We start from the raw sequence: 25,294 nt of genomic DNA on the forward strand, positions 1-25,294 counted from the left end.
ATGGGTATGTTTGTATGTTTCATGCTGTCACTCAAGTCCCTGAGACACTACTTAATTTTTTCTATTGTTTTCTCTATCTGTTCTTTTGATTGTATGAGTTTGATTGTTCTGTCTTCTAGTTTGCTGATTCTTTCTTCTTGTTCCAATCTGGTGTTGTATGCATCTAGTGTATTTTTAGTCTTCATTATTGTGCCTTCCGTCTCCATAATTTCTGTTATGTATCTTTTTATACTTTCAAATTCTTCATGCTGATGCATTTTCTTAGTGTCCTTTAGCTCCATTTCCACCATTAGTTTATCTGTGTCCATATTTTCCTTCATCTCCTTGATCTGATTTAGAAGATTTGTTTGAACTTCTTTAATTAGTTCCAAATTCTGTGCCTCATCTGACATTTTAATTTGTTCCCTTGACTGAACCATATTTTCCTACTTTCTTAGGGCTTGTAATTTTTTGCTGATGTCTGGGCATCTGATTATTTTGATTTGTTAACTCTGAAGGTCAATTTCTTCCTCTTACCTAGGGTTTTATTGTTAACTGGCTTTGTGTTAAGTCTCTTCTTTGACGCTTCATTCAACTTATTCAGGACTTCTTAGAGTAGCCTGTTTTAACTGTTCAGATTTTTCCAACTCTTCTGCACCCAATTCTTGCCCTGGATATGCAGTCATTTTGAAGATTTTCCTTTTTGCATTCAGTTGTTTCACTTCCAGGGTAAAGCTTCCTTTCCTCTGCTCCTTTGGGAATCTTGATCTGTTCTGTTTGTTTTTGTGCAGAATTCTCTCCCCAGAACCTATGAGTTGTTTAAATTTTCTCCCTTACTCAGTGACCTCTTTCCATTACACTTTTCAGTTTGGAGACCTGTCCTGTCTTACAGCAGTGCAGTCGACCCCCCCCCTTTTGTTTTCCTTGAGGCTTTTCTGCCTTCAGTTCCTTTCCCATTAGGATATCCCACCCAAGGGAGCCAAATGAGGTCAATCCAGAAAAGTCCATTTTGCATTTAGGAGGTCTAGCAAACAGACACTGGATTGAGTGTGTGCACTTCTTGCCAACGGTTCTGCTGCAGTTTGTTTTTTCCCTGGGGGCACTTTGGTATGTGGCACTCCTCAGCTGCTTGTGTTTTACCCAGGGTCTCTGCAGACTTGGGTCCCTGTGCCTGAATATGCATGGGGTTCTAATTTGCTGCTATTAGTGACTCTTTGGTCTGCACCCACGGCAGGAGGGACCCAGGCTGTGCTGCTTCTGTGTAATTTCCAGTGGAAGGGGTCCAGACTGGCAAATCTATTTGATTTTGGTTTTTTTTTTTCCTTCGATTCATTATTTCTAGAGTTCTTCTCCAGTCTCTAGCGTACTCCAGGGATCCAAGCAAGTGGGATTTATCCTTTTATTTGTTGATTTTGGGGGGAGACTTTTCCAGGTGATGCCTTATATTGCCATGTAGATGATGTCACTCTGCTCAAGTTAATTTTAAATGATTGCCTTTCAGGGTAGGGAAGAAACCAGTGACTGGGGGCAGGTTAAATATGCTCAAGGACTTTTGGTTTAGGCTGCCATGGATGACGCTTATTTGAGAAAAGATGTTTAATTAATTGTCTCCCCCATTTCAAATACCCATTGAAATGACCCAGAGATCTATAATGAGTGAAAATCTGGACAGATAAGAGGGATGTCATTGATTTGTCAGAAACTTAAGGGAATTTCTGAAAGATGTAAGGAAGTCCGGACACAATTGATAAGTTGTAGCCAACTGTTTCATCTCAGGCTGAGGATAAATATATCTGTTAGGAGCTGGAGTCTAGGGTATACACCATGGGACTCTGCATTGTGGATAGATTTCTATCCTAGGGGGACTCCAGAGAACATGCCACTTGAGGAAGAGAACCTAGAGTAGAAACTCAGGCCACAGTTGTGTGGTCTCCACAATTAGAGTGGAGTTGAGTACTGCCTCAGGCAGCTCCAAACAAGGACAGTTGTGCCTGCTGGAGAAGAGGGGCCCTGAGCAAACAAATGGCAGTACAGAGCACAGGTTCTGTCAAGGCTGCTTCCAACTGTGGCTCCCTTCCTGTGGTGTGTAGGCAACAGGCCTTCAGAGCTGGCAAAGTGTGCCAGGTGATATTAATCTGATATGTTGTCTTCCTGTGTTGGAAGCACTCTTCCAGGTTCTTTGTGTGGCTGGCTCCTTCTAAGTATTTTTTTAGCTTACGTATCATCTTCTCAGAGAAGCCAGCCCCTATTTAAAATAGGTCCCCTGCTTTGTTTGTATGCCAGTATCCAGTTTGCTTTACAGCCCTCATTACAGTTTGTAGTTATTTAATTTGTCGGTTTGCTTCTTTGTTGGTCCATCTTCTAGACTAGATTATGAGCTCCATGACAGCAGGGATCTTGTCTGACTTGTTCACTGATGTATCTATCCAAGTACTTAGAGTACTGTAGGTATTCAATAAATATTTATTGAATGAATAGGAGTTAGGAGATAAAAAAGTAAGCAAAACAGAATGGATTATCTTTATATTGTCAAGATATGTAACATGTGGTAAGGGTAAAACCAAGTATGAGCATTAATGCATAATATTGAAATACAGAAAACAAATAGTTTTAGAAATTTAAGTAGAAATGGCTAAAACCACAATCTTGGTGGGAAACTTTAATACATATCTTTTAGTTGTGACAAAAAATTAAGATATAGAGCATTTTAGTAATATAATTTAGCTTTATTTAACATTTGTATTGCAGTTCAGTTCATATTGTACTCTACAGGCTGAGAATATACATTCGAGTGACCATGGAACATGGTCTCATTAAAAAATGAGAAATGGGATATAATCACTTATATAAAGGATATTTATATATACATTACAAGTGAATAATCTTATGATTCCATCCTAATAATCATTTTGGAAATGGATGATTTCTTAGGAAAATAAAAAATAGCATAATTGATTCATAACTCTGAAGAAATGAAAAAGTTGTTAAACAACTACCTTCCTCCTAAAAATAAGGTCTCGGACTACTTATGGATGAGTTTTTCCTAACCCTTAATGGATCAATTAACCCCTATGCTGTTTAAACTGTTTGAGGATAGATAAAAGGCAAGAAGCTTCCCAATTTATTTTATGAAACAGATATATTCCTTGGGCAAAAACCTAGAGAGAGCAAACAAGAGAAAACTGCAGACACAATTCACTTGTGAATGTTAATCCAGAAATCCTACATAAAGCATTAGCACTTGTGGGATTTATTTCAGGAATGCAAGAATATCTTAATTATTGGAAAATATTAATATCCAACACCTAATAGGAGGAATATGATTATGGTAGTAACTGTTAAAAGCATTTGATGAAATCTCACTTCCATTCCACAACATAAAACTTGTAGTAAACTAGGACTAGAGGAATATGTCCTTAATTTAATAATGTCTTAAGCCAACTGCCAAAGTTTTACTTAATGTTGAAACACTAGCGCATTCCTGTTAAGTAAGGATTGACTCAGCAATGTCCATTATTTAACATCGTTTTAGAAGTTCTGGGCAATGCATTGAGAGAACAAAAAAATGAGATGTTTATATTGGAAAGGATGGAGACAAAACCATCTATATTTAATGATAACACAATTGTCTGGAACAAAGCTGAATATCAGTGAGAACTAATGAGGGTCAACTAAGGTAGTAGGTTACAAAATACATGAGTAAAAATCAATAGCTTTTTTACATACCAGCACTAGTCAGCTAGAAGTGGTGAAATAGAAGATCACATTCACGTAACAGCAAAGTATATATGATATCTGGGAATAAGTGTAATAGGAAAGATGCAGGACATGTATGAATGCAGTTATAAACCTTACTCAGGGATGTTAAAAGAGACTTGAATGAATGGAGAAACAAACCAATTTGGGCGTGAGAAGATTTTGTCAAGATGTCAGTTTTCACAAATGAGTCTACATTTAACTGAATTCATGCATGGAACCCACAATAATTTTTTTTTAGTGAATGCTGAATAAATGAACACAATTACAATAAAAAGTCTCGTTAGAATTCTTTTGACTTGGCAACATGATTCTAAGTTTCACCTAAAAAATACTGTAGAATTGCAAGTCAAATGTTGATAATGAAGACTAATAAAAGGATTGCTAGATTAGTTATTAAAACATATAACATCATCAGATAAATTATAACAGTGATATTGGTGCATGAACAGATCAATTAGTGGAATAGAGTATAAAATTCAAGATATAGACCTTTCACTACTAAGTACTTAGAATATGATGATGACCTAAGTAAGAAGGAAGGGATTATTTAATAAATGGTATTGGGACAACTGGAAGAAAAGTATCCCTACTTCATAACATATTCCAAAATATATTTCAAGTGGATTAAATATTTAAATTTAAAAAGTGAAATCATAAAAGTGTTAGAAGGAAATATTATAGTGTAGACTGTATCTCTTAAACATGACTTGAAAGGCAGAAAGAAATAATAAAGGAAGAGATGGATAGGTTTGATTACAGAAATAAATGTAAACTTCTGCAACTTCCCCAAATACCATAAACAATGTAAAGTTACCTACCTTGAAAATAATATTTGCAACATATGTGGCAGATTAAGGATTAATTTCTCTAAAACAAATCTATGAAAGCTTTAACTTCATTGATGATTAAAGGTACACATTAAAACAAAAGAGATACCATTGTTATTTTGGTGATCAGATTGGCAAACAAAGGTGAGGATGCAAGGAAACTGGTACTTAACATGCACTACTGATAGAAGTGTACATTGGTGCATCCTTTCTGGAGGGTAATTAGGCCATGGTCAAGAGCCGTTCTTTAAGAATTTATCCTGAACAGTTTTTCATGAATATCTGCAAATATATAGCTCCAGTGATAATCACTGCAGTGTTCTTTATAATATCAATAAATTGGAAACAATCTAAATGTCTTCCCATGGGGGAATGGTTAGATAAGATAATAAAGCCATATAATGGAATACTGTAAAGCGATTAAAGTTAGTGTTGGAAAATATTTAATGATATGGAACTATCCATGCTACAGGAATGAAGAGGGATATCCTTTCCTCTTATATAGGAGGGACCCATGACCCATGCAATTAAGACTAAAGCCAGGCTCTTTAAAGTAGTGAGGAAGGATTAGGCAGATTTTACTGTATGTAAGGCCTTGATTTTCGTCAGTAAATAAGGAAGCCAGTATATTTGCCAAGAGTTTCTGTGAAGGGATCATGCTAATATTAATGTCTGATTTAGTTGTAATGTATACTGTTTCCAAGTTGTCAGTTGATTAGGTCTCTAAACGTCAATGCTCTTTGTCAGAGGCAAATTCACTATTATAAATAAGTGTATAGGGCAACAATGGGGAGTTTGGGCCTATGGCTTAAACACTCGTGAACTTCATGCTCGTTTTTCAGTTTCACAGCAGAATTGAATTCTGACTAATAATAATACCTATGAGTTGAAAGTGCAATATCTGTTAGCTATTAGACTTTCCATAATTATTTAAATCCTTATTAAGTAAAGGTAATTACTATTAAAGGGTTATTTGAAGTGATAAATGCTTTATATATTGGGATTAATAAATTTTACTCCTTCTTAAGGATTCTCGAATTCTCTGTCTGCAAATGACTATATCCAGTGGAATGGCGAACATGCTGATAATCAGTCTCCAGAAAAAGTGACTGCATTTGGAGCTGTGTTCAGATTTTTTTCTCCAACAAGTAAGTTCTTGTTTCATAACCCCTCTCCCCCACCACATTGCCCTCATTTTGAAAACAGTAGTTAGATATTTAGGAAGCATTATGGTGGTAGCAGTATTGGAATTTTGGAGTCAGAAAGACCTGAATTTGAATTCTGGCTTTGCCTTTTGCTTTAGGCATGATAATCTCTGTGAATCTCAGTGTTCTCTTCTTTAAAATGAAGATATTTACCACAAAGAATTGTGAAGGTAAACTGAGACAGTATCTGTAAGGCAGTCATTGAACGTTTGTTCTTCTTTATAAAACCCTTTCCTTTACAAGTATCTGAACCTTCCACAAATTACCTTAATAACATTGTCTGGAATTTAGTCACTGACCCAGCATTGTGAAATAGATGTCTTCTGTGGCATTAAGTAGGGTACTATGTGACTCTGATGCTGTGAAACATACCAGATGTTTTCCCTTCTGTTTGAATGATAGAAAGTTCAGGTTTCAAGTCACATAGTCGCTTTGTGATCCTGTATATAATATGTTTATCAGGCACATGATCACACTGAGCATTATTAACTACAAATAAACATGTTTCATTTTGCACAGCATGTGGTGCCCTTTCAAAGAGAAGCTTTACATAAATTGACCTATGTGAATTGTAAAGATAAAGCTTTCATTAAAAATCATGCATAATGTATTCTAACAAAATTAGATCTAGGTTTATAAGCACCCATTTATATCCATTGTTTAATTTCTATTACAGATTCAATCACTGAATTATTCTGTGACCTGGCATAAATCTCTTCATGTTTCTCTATACTGGTTTCATCAAATACAAAATGGGCATTATAACACCTACCATCAATGCAAAGAGCAAAATAAATGAGCTTCCTAAATAAATTCAGAATGCTGCCATGATCAAATTGAGTGGAAAAAAGAAATTCCAGAGGGTGGTTATGTTGTGTAGGATCACACAGTGTTTACTGAGTGCTAGAATTGGTCATAAACAATCACAAATGTTGATTTAAGCTTTAGAACTTATGAAAGTAGCAGACATAAACTGTTCAGTAGTTACTGATAATAACTACTTTATACAAACACTGAAGCTGCCTGTAAAAATAGTCTAAATAAGATGTCTGCATTTCCAAAACATGCCTCCAACCTGGAGGAGTAAGGGGAGTCAACATCAATTGTATGAAATAATATTTTTGTCTAACTCAATCAAACCATTCTGTTTTAAAAGAATCATCTGACCTAGGTTGATTCAAATCTTTGAAAACAATGATTAAATATTTATATGATGTACATAACTGTCATATTTGAAAAGAATCACTATGGGTCTTAAAATGTGAAGTATTTTTAACCAATATATTTCCTCCCCTATATAACTGAAAATGAGCCCTCTTCCCACTCAAGCATTAAAAAAAAAAGTCTTTTGTTTTGTCAGTTGGCTATAAAAGAATCATCTCTTGCAGATTAAAGGGATAACCTTGAGACAGACTGGCCAGGAAGTTTGAGAGATCACTTGATCCCTTCTCCCTTTGGGCAGATTATATACTTAGATCTGATAAAAAAAAAAATGTCCCATCCTTTTTTCTTCAAAATCACTAGTCTCAGTGATTTGAATCTGAAAGTTAATTTAAATATCTAACCTGAAGTCCATCAGATACCATTAAGTATAAAATAACAGAAGCCCAATTTGAGAAGGGACTTTCAAAAACACCTAGTCCAGTCTCTTCTGTGATTTTAAACCCTCTCTTTAGCATTTTGGGAAGTGGTGTTTGAGCAATGCCCGTGGTGAAGAACTCAGCATACAGGAAGTCCATCCCATCTCTGAGCAGGCCCTGATTGTTGTCACAGTGTATGTAAAGTGACGTACCTGGTCCAGATAGGTGCTTATTAATGAATGGGAACCCGTATTATTTTTGCCTCAGTTCAGGAATTGTCGATCTTTAAAGAAGAGGAGTATAATAAAATATACTAAGAGGTAAAAGTATGCTTTAAACAATTATATTGCTCCTCATTTATATTGAAGCACTTTGGAGTGATCGTAAAACATCAGCTATTACTTTTCTTGGTCTGTAGTTAGCTGATGGCACAGGAGATTGAACTGAGTCTATACAGGCCTTAAGATACCATAGTGGTTTTTCTTTTTGGATAAAACCTGATATCGGCTTTTTGTCGTCGTTTGTTTCTCTTATAAAGCAGGATTTTTTTTTTTTAAATCAGCTGTTTGAGCTTGCAAGCCTTTTAGATTCAGGTATGTACAAATTCATTGCGATTGCATGAATCTTGGTGTTTATGCTATAAATCATTGCCTATTCAAAATTGTAGTCATAACTTAAGGCCAAAAGGAAGAACCTTAAAACATTTACTGTAGTGCAAATATGATATGTGTTCACAGAAAGTAGGTCAATACCAAGAGTATGACTTACCTTCCTCTCTCATAGTAAACCGTGTGAATTTTACTACATTTGATGAATGTCTCTAGCTTAAAAAAATTGTGAGAGGATATCTATGTTATCATCTTAACAGGGTATTAGTTGTAAGAGGGTTTGGCCTGTTTTTGTTATTTAGTTCCTTTGGTGTTATATTTGAATCACCACCACTCAGCTCATTTTGTAGTCCTTTTAAAAGTGCCTTACAATGTGTAAACTCAGAATTGAATCTTAGAACATAGCCTAACGTGGACATAATAATTGTAATAGTCCCTAGATTGTAAGCTCTTACAGCAGTTAACTCTATCCCTGAATTGTAATGCCTATCTCTAAACTTTGAGATGCTGATCCCCTAGCATATAACCTGATTGGTCTCTGGAACAATGCATATCTCTGAGACACCTGAAACTCAGAGCTAGAGCTCGGCAGATATGAATGTCAGTATTAGTGCATACAGCCACTGTCAAAAAAAAAAAAAAAAAAAAAGCTGAAAAAGAGCCCAGACTTCAATTAGTGATATGAATGAAGCAGATCTGGTTAAGACCAGGGCAAGCCAGGCCAAAGGGTAAAGGTTGAAACTGATTGTGTTTTAAAACTTCAACTTCCATATGAGACCAAGGGAATAGATATCTATTTGGTACAGGATCTAAATTTTCTAAATGTTACAACTCTACAGTCGATTTGTTCAAACACCACAAATGCATGGAACTTTGAATAGGAAGTGAGATACGGTAGGTTAGTATAGGCTGGAGTGAAATAGTGACACATCCCAGAGTAATTTGGGCAGGTAATAAAAAATATATTTACAGCCTCCCCCTCCCCAGCCCCGAGGATCTGGGGGAAGGTGCGGAAGTGTTGGACATCCTCACCTGGACTGGTGTTGATGTTGTCACAAACATTGGGACTGGCGGTTTGATGTGCTGAGCCCTCGAGCATGGGACTTGCCCTTATGAAGCTCATTACCACAAAGGAGAGTCTAAACTTGCATGTAATGGTGCCTAAGAGTCTCCCCCTGAGTACCTCTTTGTTGCTCAGATGTGGCCCTCTCTCTCTCTAACTGAGCCATCTCGACAGGTGAACTCGCTGCCCTCCCACTACGTGGGACCCGACTCCCAGGGGTGTAAATCTCCCTGGCAATGCAGGATATGACTCCCGGGGATGAATGTGGACCCGGCATCGTGGGACTGAGAGTATCTTCTTGACCAAAAGGGGGATGCAAAATGAGACGAAATAGTTTCAGTGGCTGAGAGATTTCAAATGGAGTCGAGAGGTCACTCTGGTGGACATTCTTATGCACTATATAGATACCACCTCTTAGGTTTTAATGTATTGGAATAGCTAGAAGTAAATACCTGAAACTACCAAACTCCAACCCAGCAGTCTGGACTCCTGAAGACAATTATATAATAATGTAGATTACAAGGGGTGACAGTGTGATTGTGAAGACCTTGTGGATCACACCCCCTTTAGCTAGTGTATGGATGAGTAGAAAAATGGGGATAAAAACTAAAGGAAAAATGGGGTGGGATGGGGGATGATTTGGGTGTTCTTTTTTCACTTTTATTTTTTATTCTTGTTCTGGTTCTTTCTGATGTAAGGAAAATGTTCAGAGATAGATTGTGGTGATGAACGCATAACTATGTTATCATACTGTGGACAGTGGATTGTATACCATGGATGATTGTATGGTGTGTGAATGTATTTCAATAAAACTGAATTTAATAAAAAATAAAAAAATAAAAAAAAAAGTCAAGACACAAGGTGATATTAATTTTCATATATTTTATTTAACCCATACAGCCATGATGTTATCATTTCAATATGGAGTCTATATAAAAATTATAACATAAAAAAAAGTGCCTTACACATGATCTGTTAACAATTTCTGTTTTTTTCTGCAGTTCATCCAGAATTGAAAATGTGATACTAAATAATTTTGTAATAATTTTTAGTTTAACTTTTTTTTCCAGAATTCATTTCTGCATGTGTATATCCTTCAGTCTTTTCTTTAAATGTAGCAGCTTAACTGTTGGGTTTTTTTGTTTCATTGGTTTTTTTTTTTTTTTTTTTTTGCTTTTTTGCCTTGCAGTAATTGTTTAATTAGAGAAAACACTTATTAACCATGCTGAATTCTCTTTCTTGGATTTCTTTCTCTAAAAGCATGCATTGCAAAGGAGGATCAGGTGATGAAGCCATGTAATGCACCGCAAAATCTGAATGAGAGTGAATGTTTGAGGTACAAATGCTGTTATTCATCATCCGGAACCAGTGACCTCAGGTGTTTTGCCGCATTTGAAGATAGTAAGTTCATCCTCTTACATTATTATATTTCTTTCTTTAAAATTAGAGTAAACAGAGCACAGTGGCATTTGTTTAAATTTCAATCTCCCAGTTTAACAAAAGGGGGCTCCTAAACCTAGAGTGACACTGTCCTTTTAAAGTCCTTGAGGTGGTCAAGACTCTTTAGTGGGTTTTCTTTTTGGCCCTTAGATTGTGCCTCTGGTGGTGCAAACTTAGTCTCACCTTTTCTTTGCGTTAGCTGCTCTCTGTCTTTTGTCCCCAAACTTCCAGGCTTTCTTAGATGGAACCCTCAATGTGTGGAGAAGATACCCATTGGTCATGCCTCAGTTTACTTTTCTCTTCCTAGCTTCTTTTCTGTAGATATTTAGAATTCCTCCAAACACTTAAGTATATAACAGTAGACCTGAATGTTTCTTGTTACAGTTTTTTTTATTAGTTTTCTTTGTCTATTGTCTTTGAAGTAGGTTCTTCTCTTTTTTCTTTATAAAGTTTTGAAAACTAGACAATCTGTTCTTGCTACAGCTTCATTTGAATAGCAGGAACATATTACCAGTTGGTCCCATGATGAACATTTTTGATTTGATAAAACACTAGCAAATATTACAAAAAGGATGCATGCAAAATACTGTCTTCGGTTAATATAGTCCCTATTCAATTCACAGTTTTTTTTTGACATCTAGTATTAATAATGGAAACTGAAACCTGATCATGAATATAGTATTACAATTTTAACACTGTCACATAGTGCTTATAATTCATTCATCAGTTTGATCTTTATATTATGTGCACAGACATTTGGTTCTTAATAGAGGAAAAAATTTAACCGTGACTTACAATTCCCCAATCACATTAGAATGTATTTCTAAATGAATATATGAATAAAATACTTATTCACCTGTAAATTCTTGATTTCATGTTTAATTTGATGTTTTCTAATTTAGAAGTAAACATTTAAAAAGCCTCTCCTTAACCAAGTTAACTGTTCATAGATTAATTCACTTGTCGAGTGCCCTAGGATATGTAACATATGGCCAAGGAAAAAGCACTTATGGTCATAGGAAGAAATGTTACTATGCATCATAATAATCTGTTAACAAAAGCAGTAGGATCTTTTTTTAAGGCTTCCATGGTGGGGGCAGAAATTTGAAGTGTAGCCTTTAGTTGTATGTCAAGAACATTTCATAAACTCTTGCTACTTATAGAGTAGCAAGGATATTTACCTGTCACATAAGAATGGCTCCTCATTTTATTTTCTATAAAGACTTTATGGAAGAGCTCAAATTTGCTTCTCTTGCTGAAGTCATAAAAATAACAGGATATAATTAAACCAACAGAGCCTACGCAGATGTTCCGGATGTTTGGGCTCGGTGTGTTCAGCATGATCATCCTGGGATGTCTGCCCATGTATTGCTGCTCTCTTTGCCAGAGGAGGTAGGCAAATGTAAACTTCTGTTTGCTGATTGCTGAGTATGCTTGGATGTTTCTGCATTTATTCATTTATTCATATGCTCCAGAAACACAGGCATTATATTTGAGTCCCTTTTGTTTAAAAGAAGGTAGCTTAGAAAAAATAAAAAAGTAGAGTTATAATAGTGGTTTTTAAAAATTCATGTTAATTTTTTCCATAAACTGAAGTCATCCTTTTGCATAGACTGTGCATTCCCTTGTCAAAGAAAAAAAAACCCAATTGGAAGGAAAAATAAATCAACGGACTGGGAGTTGGTGGAGTGTGGGGGCGGAGGGTGAGTTATTAACTGCCAATCAGAAGGATTCCCTGAAGTATTAGTCTCCATCCAGTAGATGGTCATCTACCATTGGTTCTCTATGCCTTGGTCTGTTTTCAAGCCAATTTGTACAAGATTCCTTTCTAGCATGTTGTGTAAAATCTCAGTGGACTGCTAGCATTATGCTTCTAAATGACTTTTTTGTAGCTCCCCCCTTTCAGCGACAAAGTGGGTGTGAAAGCACAGAGCAGGACCAGGACTATTGTGAGGAAAGTGAGGTGCCTGGGCATAAAATTTAAGGAGACACTTACTCTCAGGTTTATGCAAGAGAAGAGGCTGTACATGCACAACCCTGAGAGTACGTACCTCCTTGAATTCTTTGGAAAAGAGAAGGCACGCGTTGAAGAGTAAGAATCTTTGAAGTTTTTATTTGAGCTATGGGAAAGTAGTATTTGAATTGCCAACAGAAGATTTCTATTTCACGGGAAGATTTAGATTATACCCATGTATCTTACTTTCTGTAAAGATCATTAATTAAGGTCTTGTATTCTTTACTCCCCTCTGGCTTTTCCTTGAACCTGAAGAATGTGTCATATTCATCACTGTATTCTCAGTTCATACCGAGATGCCTTGTATATAGTGAATGTTTCATTCATTTTTGTTGAATGAATGCTTGAATGAATGAAAAAATACAGTGGATGGAGTTGGATTGGCCTGGAAGGCATTCCTGTAATAATTTATACTTTCAGTGGTAAGGATCAGGTTATCAGAGGCCTGGAGCTCCTGGAAATTATCAAGTGACTTGGTACCTGGCAGTTTACATGGTAGCTGTTTTATGAAGGGCATTTAATCCTGATCATGCAGCCCATTTTCTCATTGGTATATTACTTTAACAGACCATTTTGAGACCACTGTTGGGTCACAGCGTTTCTCAATTGCAATTTGCATATGGCAGTAAATTATTGTCTCAGTTTTCACCTAGTTTCCTATTCGGAGTGGGTAATGTTCGACCCTTCCTCCTTCCCTCCAACACTTTGTTTCATATAAAAGATTACCCATTAATAAAAATGAAATAATGTTTGCTAGAAACTGGTGTCTAGGGTTACACCATGCAATTTAGAGGGAGTCTGGTATAACAATTTCATTATGGCCCCTCTCTTGCAACTTCTGCCAGCGAGTTTCAAGAAGATGTTCGGGTCCACTGGATTTTTCTCTAAAATGAAATCCGAAGGGTTATCCCCTGATAAGTCTATATTTTCTTCTTTCTATAAATACAAACTGCTTGAGAGACCTTAACAATGCAAACAAGTATATATATTGAAAACTATAAATGTTAGTTCACCATTATTTATTTATATACTTCTATTTTTGTGCACAAATGGTATTGTTCCTTCAGTAATCCTGAGTTGCCAGTTGCAGCTCTGCTGCAGGTGGCAGTTTCAGCCCGCTGCTTGGCTCAGTTTCCAGGAACAATGGTTGAGGGTGGATGGGGGGCTATCTCCTTTTCCTGTTAAGCTGGTTTTAGAGGCAAGGAGACTAATTGCCTTAGAACAGAGATACCTATCCTTGATACCAAACAAGGAGCTCAGTGGAAGCTAAAGACAGCTAACTCCCCTTTTGGGGGCAAGATATCTCCTTAGAAAGATCCCCTTAACACACTTCCTGTTCTCCATTTCAAAGGATAAAGTGATAGATAAAATAGTAGAATCGGTAAAATAACCCCATAAAAGAGAAATAGCTGCAGCAGTAAATTCAATATGTAGTGGTCGAAAAGGTGTGGGGGGTGGGGCAGGGAGGAAAAGCTAAGCATAGTTTCTCTAAATCAGAGGGGCTAAAAAATACATGTAGATCTGCAGTCATAAGATCCAGGACTCTGTTTGAAAGGGCTCTTGAGCTATTGAAATAAATCTGTAAGCTCCTCCTCCTGCTGGGTCCTGTCCAAATACATTAAATACTTGAGCATTCCCTCAGGAAAAAGCTGCTGTAGCTCTCCGCGTGTGGCTTTCAGTTGCAAGCCAAAACAAATGATGTTGCGACATTGCTGGCTCCTGCCATTTGGTCAGTGCCTTTTATTTACATCAACTAAGGAACTAACAACTGGTAAGATACGGAGGAATGAAAACTGAGAAGTAATCTAAGCAGGTGGGAGAAGTGACAGCCGTTTAGGTGAAGAGGATAATCATTCTCCTGAACCAAATGTGCTCAATTCTTTTGGTGCCTAATTCATGTGTTCCACAATTGACCATATATATTCAGTGTCTACCCATACTAGGTACTGTGGAGTATACAGAAAAGTATAACAAATAGGCCCTACTTTTAAGTCAAATCTTAAGTATGAAATACTTGAATGGCAACATAGGACAATGTAATTAAGGACTAAAATGAGTGGTGGTGATAACTTATAAAAGTTCTGAGGCAATGGAGATCAGGGTGAGTGGGAGAGGACAGGGCATAGGGCAGCTCCACGGTGTAGGTGGCATTTGAGCTGGGATTTGAAGAGAGGACAAGATTTGGATGAAATAGAGAGGGGCCTTCCCACACAATTTATTATATCCACATGGGGTCTCCTCACTATAGACCCCATAACTGCTTGCCATTTCTGAGCAAAAGTGGCCAAACTTTGCCCCTGGAATAATCTATAATTGAATTTCTATTTTACTTCTACTTGACTTGAGTTCAGGTATGATATGAAGTAGGTACACAAAGAATTCAAGCCTGCTGGAACTGATTGTCCATATACTAAAGGGAGCCAGAGAGCATTAGTGAAAAGCTTTCTAAGAATTTGCTCCTAATAGCCTTATTAAGCTAGTATACAACATGTATTTTGAAATTCATTGTGTTCTCAAGGTTACGTAAGATCTATTTTTATCCTTATTAATAGCAATAAGAAGCCTCATTAGGTTTAAGTGTCACTGATAGGCTTAAGACTTCTGTAGAGGAGAAGGAAGGGAAAGATCAGGTAGATGGGGACAAAAGGAAGCAGGAGAACGGGGTTATAAGGGAAGAGTGGAGAAGGGGGTGTCTGAATTGTTCCAGTTAGAAACAGCAGTGGGTCTCAAGGGCCAAATTCAGTTTCTAATCTTTATCTGTTTTTAGATAAAGTTTAAATCTGTATGCATGTGCCAGTTAAACATCTAGGTATTATATAGTGATGTGACACTTGAATGTGTAAGGTGGAAAATTTGAACAGTTTAACACCTTGTCTATTAAACTCAGATGAAGTGCATTTTAATGTTCTGCTTTCTCCACTCAGATTGAATTTTTACCTTTGAATCAACAAAAAATTCAGAATTCAGTCTGAAAAGGGGAAACCTCTCAATTTTCTTTCCACTAATAAAAAAGCTTTGGTTTTTTTAAGATTATAGATGATATGATCCACAGATGACAGAAAAAGCACATCCCCCATACACTTTAAATGTTGCTACTTGCCAGATGGCTGTTACTGAAAATTTCTACATTTAGACAAATCCTGCTGCTTGGTTCTCTGTATTATAATATGGTTTTCAGTATGCAGATACTCTTTTTGTTTTTTTTTGTTTTTTTGTTTTTTTTTTTTGCAGATACTCTTAATGTCACTTATTTTCTTAGACTGGAAGGTAAAGAATCGTGGAATAAATGTGTCAAAATTGCCTAAAAATCATCACTTACTAAATTTTAAAAATAGGCATTTACGTTTTTAAATCCCTGTGTTTGTGTGTTTTATTACACTGTGCAATATAATTAGTAATGCTATTTTGAAAAGTTTTATGCAGTAATTAGCCAACTGCTGAAAGGTTTGAAGTTCCTAGGATTATATACGTGTGAATTCAGGGAAAGGAAAATTTTAAAGTACACCTTTTTAAAGTACAGCTAGGCTCTAAGAACTTTTATAAAATATGATCAGATCAAAATATGAGCAAAATGAAACCTTGCTCTAACATGAGTCACTGTAGGTTTGAAATTCGTATAAAGCTGGTTCTTCTTGGACTCTGTTCAAGGTAATTTAACTTCTGAAATAATAAAAGAACCTCATTATATGTGGATTACATGGCTGAGGTGTTCCCATAGCAAGGACTCCAAGGGCAGCATTTTAGAGAGTTCTGGACTAATAGATACTATTAAAGAGAACAGTCCATTGCTGAGTAACTGATAACCTTATCGCAAAATGAAGTAGCCTTTTCTCAATTCCCATCCACTTGACCTTTTTTGTCTTGTCCCTGTTGATTATCCCCTTCTTGAAACTTTGGATTTCATTGTTCCCCTTACCTTTCTGATCCATTGCAGTCTGTTTTTCTTTGTACTACCAACTGCAGTTTTTTCCCAAAGCCTGTCTCTGATTTATCAGAGAATGTTAGAGGTATGTAGTAGAAAAAATGTTTAAGAAGGTCTGGGTTCTAGTTCTGCCTTTACCACCAATTTTATGGGTGAGCTTAACTTAGGTCTTGGTTTTCTCATAAAATTAGAGAATTGAGTTGATCAGTTGATCTCTAAGGTTCTTTATGACCATAACATTCTGAGATTCTCTAGGTAAATAACTGTTAAATCGGAATCTTGAAATCCTCACCTCTACCTGGTCCATGTTCCCAGCTGCCCTCGTGAATTAGATGCTCTGTCACACCTTAAATGCAACATGTAGAAAACTGAACTTATCTTCTTTTTCTTCCAGATCATCTCCCCTGGCTATCTCTCCATTTCAGTCAGTGTTTCCTTTAAGTCTCCCAGGTTAGAAACCTTGTCATCGTTTTTGACTATTTATTTTCCTTTCTCTGCAGTAGGTAATCTGCTCACTTAGTCTTGTCATTTATTTTTCCTTTGGAATGAGTCTGGATCTTCCCCTGCTCGCATTTTACTGTCACAATTTGGTCCAGGCCTTGTATGCTCTCAATTCCCATCCTGGGCAAGTGGTTGCAGGAGAGGAGCAAAGGGAAACCAAGGCTAGCTTCCAAGAGCAAATAGAGTTGGGAACTGAGGAGGCCATCGTAATGAGATGTCTGAGCCAAACAGTTCATACAGGAAGAGGCAATAACTGGGATGTGGCTGCAAGTGGGGTTTAGAAGATGGCTAGGATGTGGGTCCTGGAGAAGTTTCCTTCTGTAGGGAATGTGTGGCTTTGCCCTTAGGCAAAGAGAGAGTGAGTAAAGATGCCTCCCAAGCCAGTTTGGACAGATACCTGATGTACCGGTTTGAATGTATTGTGTTCCCCAAATGCCATTATCTTTGTGGTCCTGTGGGGTAGACGTTTTGGTGCTGGTTAGATTTGCTTGGAATGTGCCCCACTCAGCTGTGGGTGATGATTTTGATGAGATGTTCCCATGGAGGCGTGGCCCCGCCCATTCGGGGTGGGCCTTGATCAGTGGAGCCATATAAATGAGCTGACTCAGAGAGAAGGAACTCAGTGAGTGCAGCTGTGAGTGATGTTTTGAAGAGGAGCAAGCTTGCTAGAGAGGAACGTCCTGGGAGAAAGCCATTTTGAGGCCAGAGCTTTGGAGCGGACGCCGGCTGCCTTCCTAGCTAGCAGAGGTTTTCCGGACGCCATTGGCCATCCTCCGGTGAAGGTACCTGATTGCTGAGGTGTTACCTTGGACGTTTTGTGGCCTTAAGACTGTAACTGTGTAGCGAAATAAACCCCCGTTTTATAAAAGCCTATCCATCTCTGGTGTTTTGCATTCTGCAGCATTAGCAAACTAGAACACCTGAATTCTGCAGTTGACTCCTAATCTACTCTTCCACTGATTCATCCTGCAATGTCCTGCCAAACTCACATTCCCAAAATAGTACTATTTAATTATATCATTCAAGGAATTCTAATGCTTTAAGAATATCTGGGTACCAGGACTTCTTGTTAGTTGCTCTGAAAGACAGTAGTGAATCAGATGGTGCTTTGTGCTTTCAGGGAACACAGTCTAATAAGGGATGTATGCAGGTTTCCATGGTAGAAAGTTTCACACTATAAAAGAGGTACAGATAAAAATTATTAGTGTTTGTTTGGCATTTTCCAGTTTATGTAGGGTTTTCACATACGCTGTTTCATTTGACCTTCAAAACAAAGAGGTGCAGGGAAGTTTGGCCTCTTGCTCAAGAAACGTAATGGTATAGCTAGAATTCCAACCCTGATCTTCTGAGTTCCTTGCTTTTGGACTCTAGGAAATAGGAAGGAAAAAAAAGTGTAGATAAAGACACAGTGGCATCCTGTTACTTCAAGTTCTCTCAGAGGGTTGTGGCTTTCAAAGCCATCTATATTGGAATCATTCTATATATCCAGTCATATTTCTTCTAATCTATCTTTTGCTCCAGCCAGGGAGGAAACTACTTTCTTCGTCATACCCCACACTTTATTCTTGCCTCTGTTCTTTTGCCCATGTTCTCCCCAGTTCTTGAGATTGTCCTTCTTCACCCTCTTCTCTTACTTGAATTTTTTCTGTCCTTCAAATTGTACCTGCCCCCAGCTCTTCCATGGAGCATTCTTCAACCACTCCATGTCTCTGCTCTGAACCTATTTCTGCACTTGTATTCTGATCCACATAAGTTAACACATAATTTTCCATTATTGCCTGCTGGTAGTTTTCATTCTCTGGCTAAAATATAACTTCCTGGAGGACAGGGACCAAATCTCATAATTCTTTTAACTGTGGTTCTCAAAGTGGTTACCCTCACCAGCAGCATCAGCATTACCCTAGGAGCTTATTAGAAATACATTTTCTCAGACACCACCTCAGACTTACTGAATCAGAAACTCTGGAGTTGGAGCCCAGAAATTTGTGTTTTACAAACACAACAAGTGATTCTGGTTCACATTGAAGTTTGAGAACCACTGGTCTCTAGAGCATGTAGTAGGCAATTCAGTAAATATTGGTTGGAATAACGTAGTTAGTTGTTTCTGCAGATTTCCTGCTATCTTTGTGGCTTTGCAAATGGTGAGTTAAACTTATAAATTTCCCTATGATGTTCTTCAACTGTCTTAAAGGACTGATATTTATGTTAATGAATTATAGTTTGTTAAAGTACATGGAAAAATCAATCCACTAGACCAGTGTTTCTCAAACTCGGGTCTCTCGATGGCTTTTATGGCTGTAACCTAGGGGCCGTTTAATAATGCTGTGTCATAGAGATTGTGATTTAGAAAGTCTTGTGTTTCACCCTGAAATCTGTATTTTTTAAAGGGCCCCAGATGACTTTTGATGTGCAGCCCATTTGGAATTGCATAGATTCTCCAATTCAGCCTTTTTTTTTTTTTCCATTCATTCATTTTGCAATTAATTATTTGAGCTCCTACTTTGTTTCTAACACTTGCTAGGTGTGGTATTCTCCATCTTATCAACTTCCTGGGCAGCCTCACTGTACACATTACAAGCCTTCTAAGTACCTAGCCTCAGAGTTCTCTGGTGCACTCAATTCTGATGAATCTCTCCTGCAGTCGGTCTTAGCTGCGCACTTTCATGCCTACATCCTGAACCCAAAATTGAACCATCTCTGAAATCTGAAGCTTCAAAATCCTACTCTTTGATCATGGGTACCTTGTCTTCTGGCTTTTTCCTTCCTTTACTCTTACTGTACCTGACTCAGGCCTCTGGTTACTTTAACTCTCTGTTTTTCCTTGTTCCGCCATCCTCCTAACATCATTAGCTTTCTTTATCCAGCCTGGATCCTGTTTTGCCTGGTACTTTGAACTATTTTTTCTAGTTCCCTCAGCTGTCTTGTTTTATTGACCTTCTACATCTGACCTGAAAACCCCCAGCCTAGCTAAATCCATACCATTTCTCTGCTCTTAAGAATTTCTAGAGAAAATAGAAGTCTCCCGACTGTGTGGTTCTAGATCACTAGAAATTCTTAATGGGCCAACTTAGTGTTTCCAGCCACACCACCTTGCTTGGTGTTTACAAACAACATGCTGCCTTGCCTCTTTGAGACTTTTATGCAGTATGCCCGCTGATTGAGAAGCTCTTATGCATCTCCCCAATCTATTCTTCTTTATCTGGCTCTTCCTGCAGGCCTTAGCTTAGATATTACCTCCTCCAGGAAGCCTGCCCCAAACTACTGCCCAGATGGGGTCAGGCTTCTTCCTGTTTGTCCCCTAGCAGTCTCTGTTTACCTGCATGGGGACTTATCTCAATGTGACATAATTATCAGCCTGTGTCACTGTCTTCCTTTCTAAATTTTAAGCTCCTTAGGGTAGGTCTTGTATCTTATCCATCTTTATGTCTCTAGCATTTGGAATAGTGTTTCTTTTATAAACGAGTGAATATGTCAGTAAGTGAATGAGTGTGTGATAAGTTGACCTGTACTTCTCAAGAGTGAGTATGCTGACAATAATAAATTCATTTTATATTAAAAGAAGAAAATCACCTCTGGGACACTGGGCAAATCATTTCACCCCTACCTGTTCCCTGGGGCATTTTCATTAGATGTTGGGTAGAATATCTAACTTTGGATCTCAGTATGAGTGTTATTCATCTAGCCAGTAAGTGATAAGGCTGAGTCTAAATACAAGTCCTCTGAAACCCAGACTAGTACACTGGGTTTTGAAGTAATGAGGCTGTATTATATTTTCTTTGTTAACTAAGGTGAAATGTGAACCACCTAATCTAAAATAAAACCTATGGATAAAGCAAACATAGTCGTTTTAATTACATAAATTATATTGAAGTCAGCACATTCAAAAAGAAAGTACAGGTCGCTAATCTCGCACCAAAAATTCTGAAATTCAAAACGTTCTGAAAACCTTAGATATTTTTCCTAACTCATTTAGCAGCAAAACCCGATCTGACCTGACTTGAGACTCTTTATGGTCATTATTTGTCACACTTAGATTGAATATTCATCTATTTTGTTGCAGAAATATTACTATTTGGTTATGAGATGCTACTGCAGACCCTGTGGATGTGTCATGTAATATTCAGCATATTCTGCCATATTACCTATCTAAAATCCAAAAATTTCTATATTCTGAAACACATCTGGCCCCAAGGGTTTCAGATAAGGGACTGGGAACTGTGTAGTTATTTCAGTAATAATTTTTTTTTGAGACTGCAGTTAACAACACTGCAACATAAAGAGGCCAGAGGTAAATCATATAAATATATTTTTGGCCTTCACTCACTATTTCATTTATACCTGGAGACTTTTTTATGATTAACTGAGAAGAAAATGTTTCTTTGCTCTATATCTGTCTTACCTAGTGGAGCTCAGTGACAACCCAGTAATATAGTTTTGAGGGAGAAAAGTGAGTATTACCTTCAAAGTCATCATTTCAAAGGCATACTTATCTATCTCTGGGCCTGACCTACTCTGAATATGGCCTGCTGGTAAGGAAAGTAGCACCTCAGGGGTCTGATGTCCTCTTCTGTGCTTTCCCTAGCATTGAGCTGAGGATAGGTTTATTTATCTGTCATTACCTCTTCATAGTAATCTTTCTCTCTTTTTCTGTTGGGTTTTCCTCCTTACCTCTGCCATCAGTGTTTCTATTTTTTCTCCTTGGCTTGAATTTACTTCTTTAGAAAGTGAAAGCTCTATACACAAAAAAATCAGCCAACATTCCCCAAGTCCCCATTGCGTGCCAGTCTCTGTGGGTGTGCAAAGTTAGAAGGTAAGATTCCAACCTGAAGGAATTTACAAGCTCAGGGGGAAGAAAGAGTCAGGGTAGCATAGTGGGTGAGAGATTGTGCTTTAGATTTAATCAGGTCTGGGTTTGAATCCTGACTCCAGTACTGAGTAGTTTGGTGACCTTGGGCAAGTTCTTTCCTTCTCGGTGCCTTAGTTTCCTCATCTGAAAAATGAGAATGATAGAAATAGTACCTGCCTCATCAGGTCATCATGAAGATTAAATGAGATCATCCACATGACGTGCTTATACACAGGCCTCGGCACATACGGGAGTTTATCATATCTACTCTCATTAGCCATTATTAGCTTTATATTAATATTGATATTAGCACACTATATTAGTGTGCTGTCATGGAACCAGTCTGTACTTTAGAGTCAGACACACCTGCATTCAAATCCTAGCATCTCCATTTACTAGCTATGTGTGATCTTGTTATCTTACCTCTCTAAATCCCAGTTTAATCATTTGCAAAATAGGAAACAATATCCATCTTATAGGGTTATTATGAGGATTAAATAAGATAAACTATGGAAAGCACTGAGTTAAGTTCTTGGCATAGAATAGCCTCTAGACTGCTCCCCTCTTAGGGTTCACACAGACATGGGGAAGCACAGGATTAAATACCAGATGACAGTAATAGAAAGTGAAAGTGCTTTAAAAATGGTAAATACCAATGTAATGTGAACTATTACCATTTAGTTTTGAAGTTCCTTGGAGGGAGCAATCCCTGTAGGCTAGGAGTGAAAGGGAAGGCTTCCCAAAGAAGGTAATATCTAAGATGATCTTGAAGGATGGTGTGCTGGTTTGTATATACTATGTTCCCCAGAAAATGCCATATTCTTTGATGCAATCTTGTGGGGGCAGATGTATTTAGTCTTGATTAGGTTGGAACCTTTGAATTAGGTTGTTTCCATAGAGATGTGACCCACCCAACTATGAGTGACACCTTTGGTTACGGTGTGACCTCCAGTTGAATGTTTCCATGGAGTTGTGGTCCCACCCATTCAGCGTGGGCCTCAATTAATTCACTAGAGCCCTATAAAGAAAGGGGCTCACAAACAGAAGGACTTCAAAGCACCTGCAGCTAAGAGAGGGAAAAATGCCCCAAGACCAACATTTTGGAGAACACCATTTTGAAATGCAACCTGGGAGCAGGCACACGCCAGCCACATGCCTTCCCAGCTAAAAGAGGTTTTCCAGACACTATCAGCCATCCTTCAGTGAAGGTACCCTATTGTTGATGCCTTACCTTGGACACTTAATGGCTTTAAGACTGTAACTTTGTGACTGAATAAGCCGCCTTTATAAAAGCCAGTCCATTTCTGGTGTTTTGCAAAATGGCAGCATTAACAAACTGGAACAGGTGGATAGGATTGATGTCAGCAGAGGGCTAAGACAGCATTCCTGGGTTGCAGATCAGATGCTCCAAATGACTCTATATAAGAGTAAAAGTGATGATTGCAATGATAAATATGAGTGAGCCAGATGTAATACTTTCTATCAGATCTATGAAATCTGGAGAGTTACTAAAAATCAGGTAAGAAGGTGTAAAGAGTTATATGAGCAAGTATCCTTTTATTTATAACCCCATTGTTACTATACTATCACTGTTGAGAAATAAGATTTCATTTAAACTTTTAATATTACAGCAAATGGGCCAATCCTTTACGAAGGAAGGTCTCCAGAATGTTAAAGGGTTTGAAGAAGCAAAGAAACAAACAAAAGAAGGATGCTGAAATGTTAGAATCAATAATGGAAGATGAGGAAACTTTAGAAGGTGACGAAAGGGAGCAGGAGACCAGAGGTAATTGATGATAGGATATAACATCAAATTGCTCAATGTCTGTTTCTTGTTACCTTTATATTTCTACCATCATCTTGGTTTGACTGATGCTTATTTTTTTTTTTATGCCACAAGTACTTGGACTACAGAGTATCATCTTTTGAAACGATACTTTCACCGGGGATGTTTGGATGGTAGAGAGGTGCACAAGAGGTGTACCAAGCTATTTGGGTGCTACGTTATTTGGTATAGGTAGTCCAGCCCTTCAGGGGCAGCAAAAAAATGGAATCTGCCTGCTCTAACTCTGAAGCTCCGTGACAGACACCCTTGTTAAATAACAATGGCCCCAGTCCCCCATGTGTGTTGACCACACCACATCTCCAGGGGAAGAAGTATGGCCTCAGGAGTCTGACAGAGCTGTGATCAAATCCTGGCTCCTAGTTGTTGGTCTCAGCTACCCATCCCCTGACCCAAAGGCACCTAGTGCAGTGTTAGATGAGATTGAGGGAGGGGATCCCAGAATCATACACCAGGGACTGCCTGGGCCTTACTTGCACAGACTTGAAGATCCCCTATCTTTGACCTGGGTCTCTTCCTCCCAGAATTACTGTGAAGGGCCAAGTAAGAATATAATTTGTGGTGGAAAAGGGGTTATACTTAAGCAAATAGAGCACTGGATCAGGAATCAGGAGACCCAGGCCACTAACTAGAGGTGTTTATGTGGGCAAGTAACTTAACCTTTCAGCTCCTTCATACCATCATCTGAAGATTTTTTTGTATGGTTTAAACAGTATAATGTTTAATTTTCAGATGCTTTAAAATTGCAATGTGCTACTCAAATTTAAGGTGTTGATTTCTAGCCTCAGTTACAGAGAAGCAGAGGAATGGAATAAGCAGATACTGAACTTAGTGTCAGGAGATTATGGCTTGAGTCCCAGTTCTGCTGTTATTCACAGCATGAGCTTGGGCAAGTCTAACTTCCCTAGGCCTTGCTTTACCAATCTGCAAAATAAGAGTTTTGGATTAGATGAATAGGAAAAGTGACTTATCTCAGGCAAAACAAAAGAAAATACATGTACAAGGGATTAAATGTGTATGTGTATGCATATGTTATTTATATACAATAATATATAAGTATATAATTATTAGACATATATTACATTATATAAGTTTAATGTAATAAACACATGTGCACACACACATATGACATTGTAACTAGACTAACAAAACTTGATTTCTGTGGACCATTCACTGGAGCATGGAAGTTAACTTTCTTATTCAGATATTGCCTTTGTAATAATAGTATTTGCCATAGTGTATTTTGTTTGTGGGCCTCACATTAAAATAAGATGATACAATGGCAAACTGAAAGTACATAAATTAATCACAGTATTTCGCATATAGAGTTTGAGAACTTTGTTGCAGTCATTTCTTTTTACTGCAAAGTGTGATGCATATATACTAGTCCTTTTAAGTTGTTTAACCCTACTCTGCTTTTCTCCCCTAGCCTTATTTTCCCGTTGAGTTGAATGTGAACCATCCAGAGCAGAGGAGACTGTCACAGTCATCTAAACCTGATGGAGCATTTTAGAAGGCAAAAATTGTTTATTTTTGTCATGTTTATTTCCAAATATGAAATAAAAATGATAGTTCTGTTTTTGTGCATCAAACTGAATCTGAATTCTTATTATTAAAAAGTTTCTGGAACATTTTAAAAACCATCTATAAAATATTTCTGGCATTTCAGGTCATAGAAAGTGATGTGATTTTTGCAACTTTGGTTAT

General features: G+C 37.6%; 1 protein-coding gene across 1 annotated transcript; it reads left to right on the forward strand.

Annotated features, from left to right (window-relative positions):
- FMR1NB (FMR1 neighbor) lies at window positions 1-25,033 on the forward strand. Its single transcript, XM_037820936.1, has 6 exons — window positions 1-4; window positions 5,594-5,713; window positions 10,282-10,422; window positions 11,757-11,853; window positions 23,376-23,530; window positions 25,017-25,033. The coding sequence occupies exons 1-6, from the start codon at window positions 1-3 to the stop codon at window positions 25,031-25,033; spliced, it is 534 nt and encodes a 177-aa protein (XP_037676864.1).
- The last annotated feature ends 261 nt before the right edge of the window (window positions 25,034-25,294 follow it).

Source organism: Choloepus didactylus, chromosome X (genome assembly GCF_015220235.1).
Source record: "Choloepus didactylus isolate mChoDid1 chromosome X, mChoDid1.pri, whole genome shotgun sequence".
In the NCBI taxonomy this organism is placed as follows: Eukaryota; Metazoa; Chordata; class Mammalia; order Pilosa; family Megalonychidae; genus Choloepus; species Choloepus didactylus.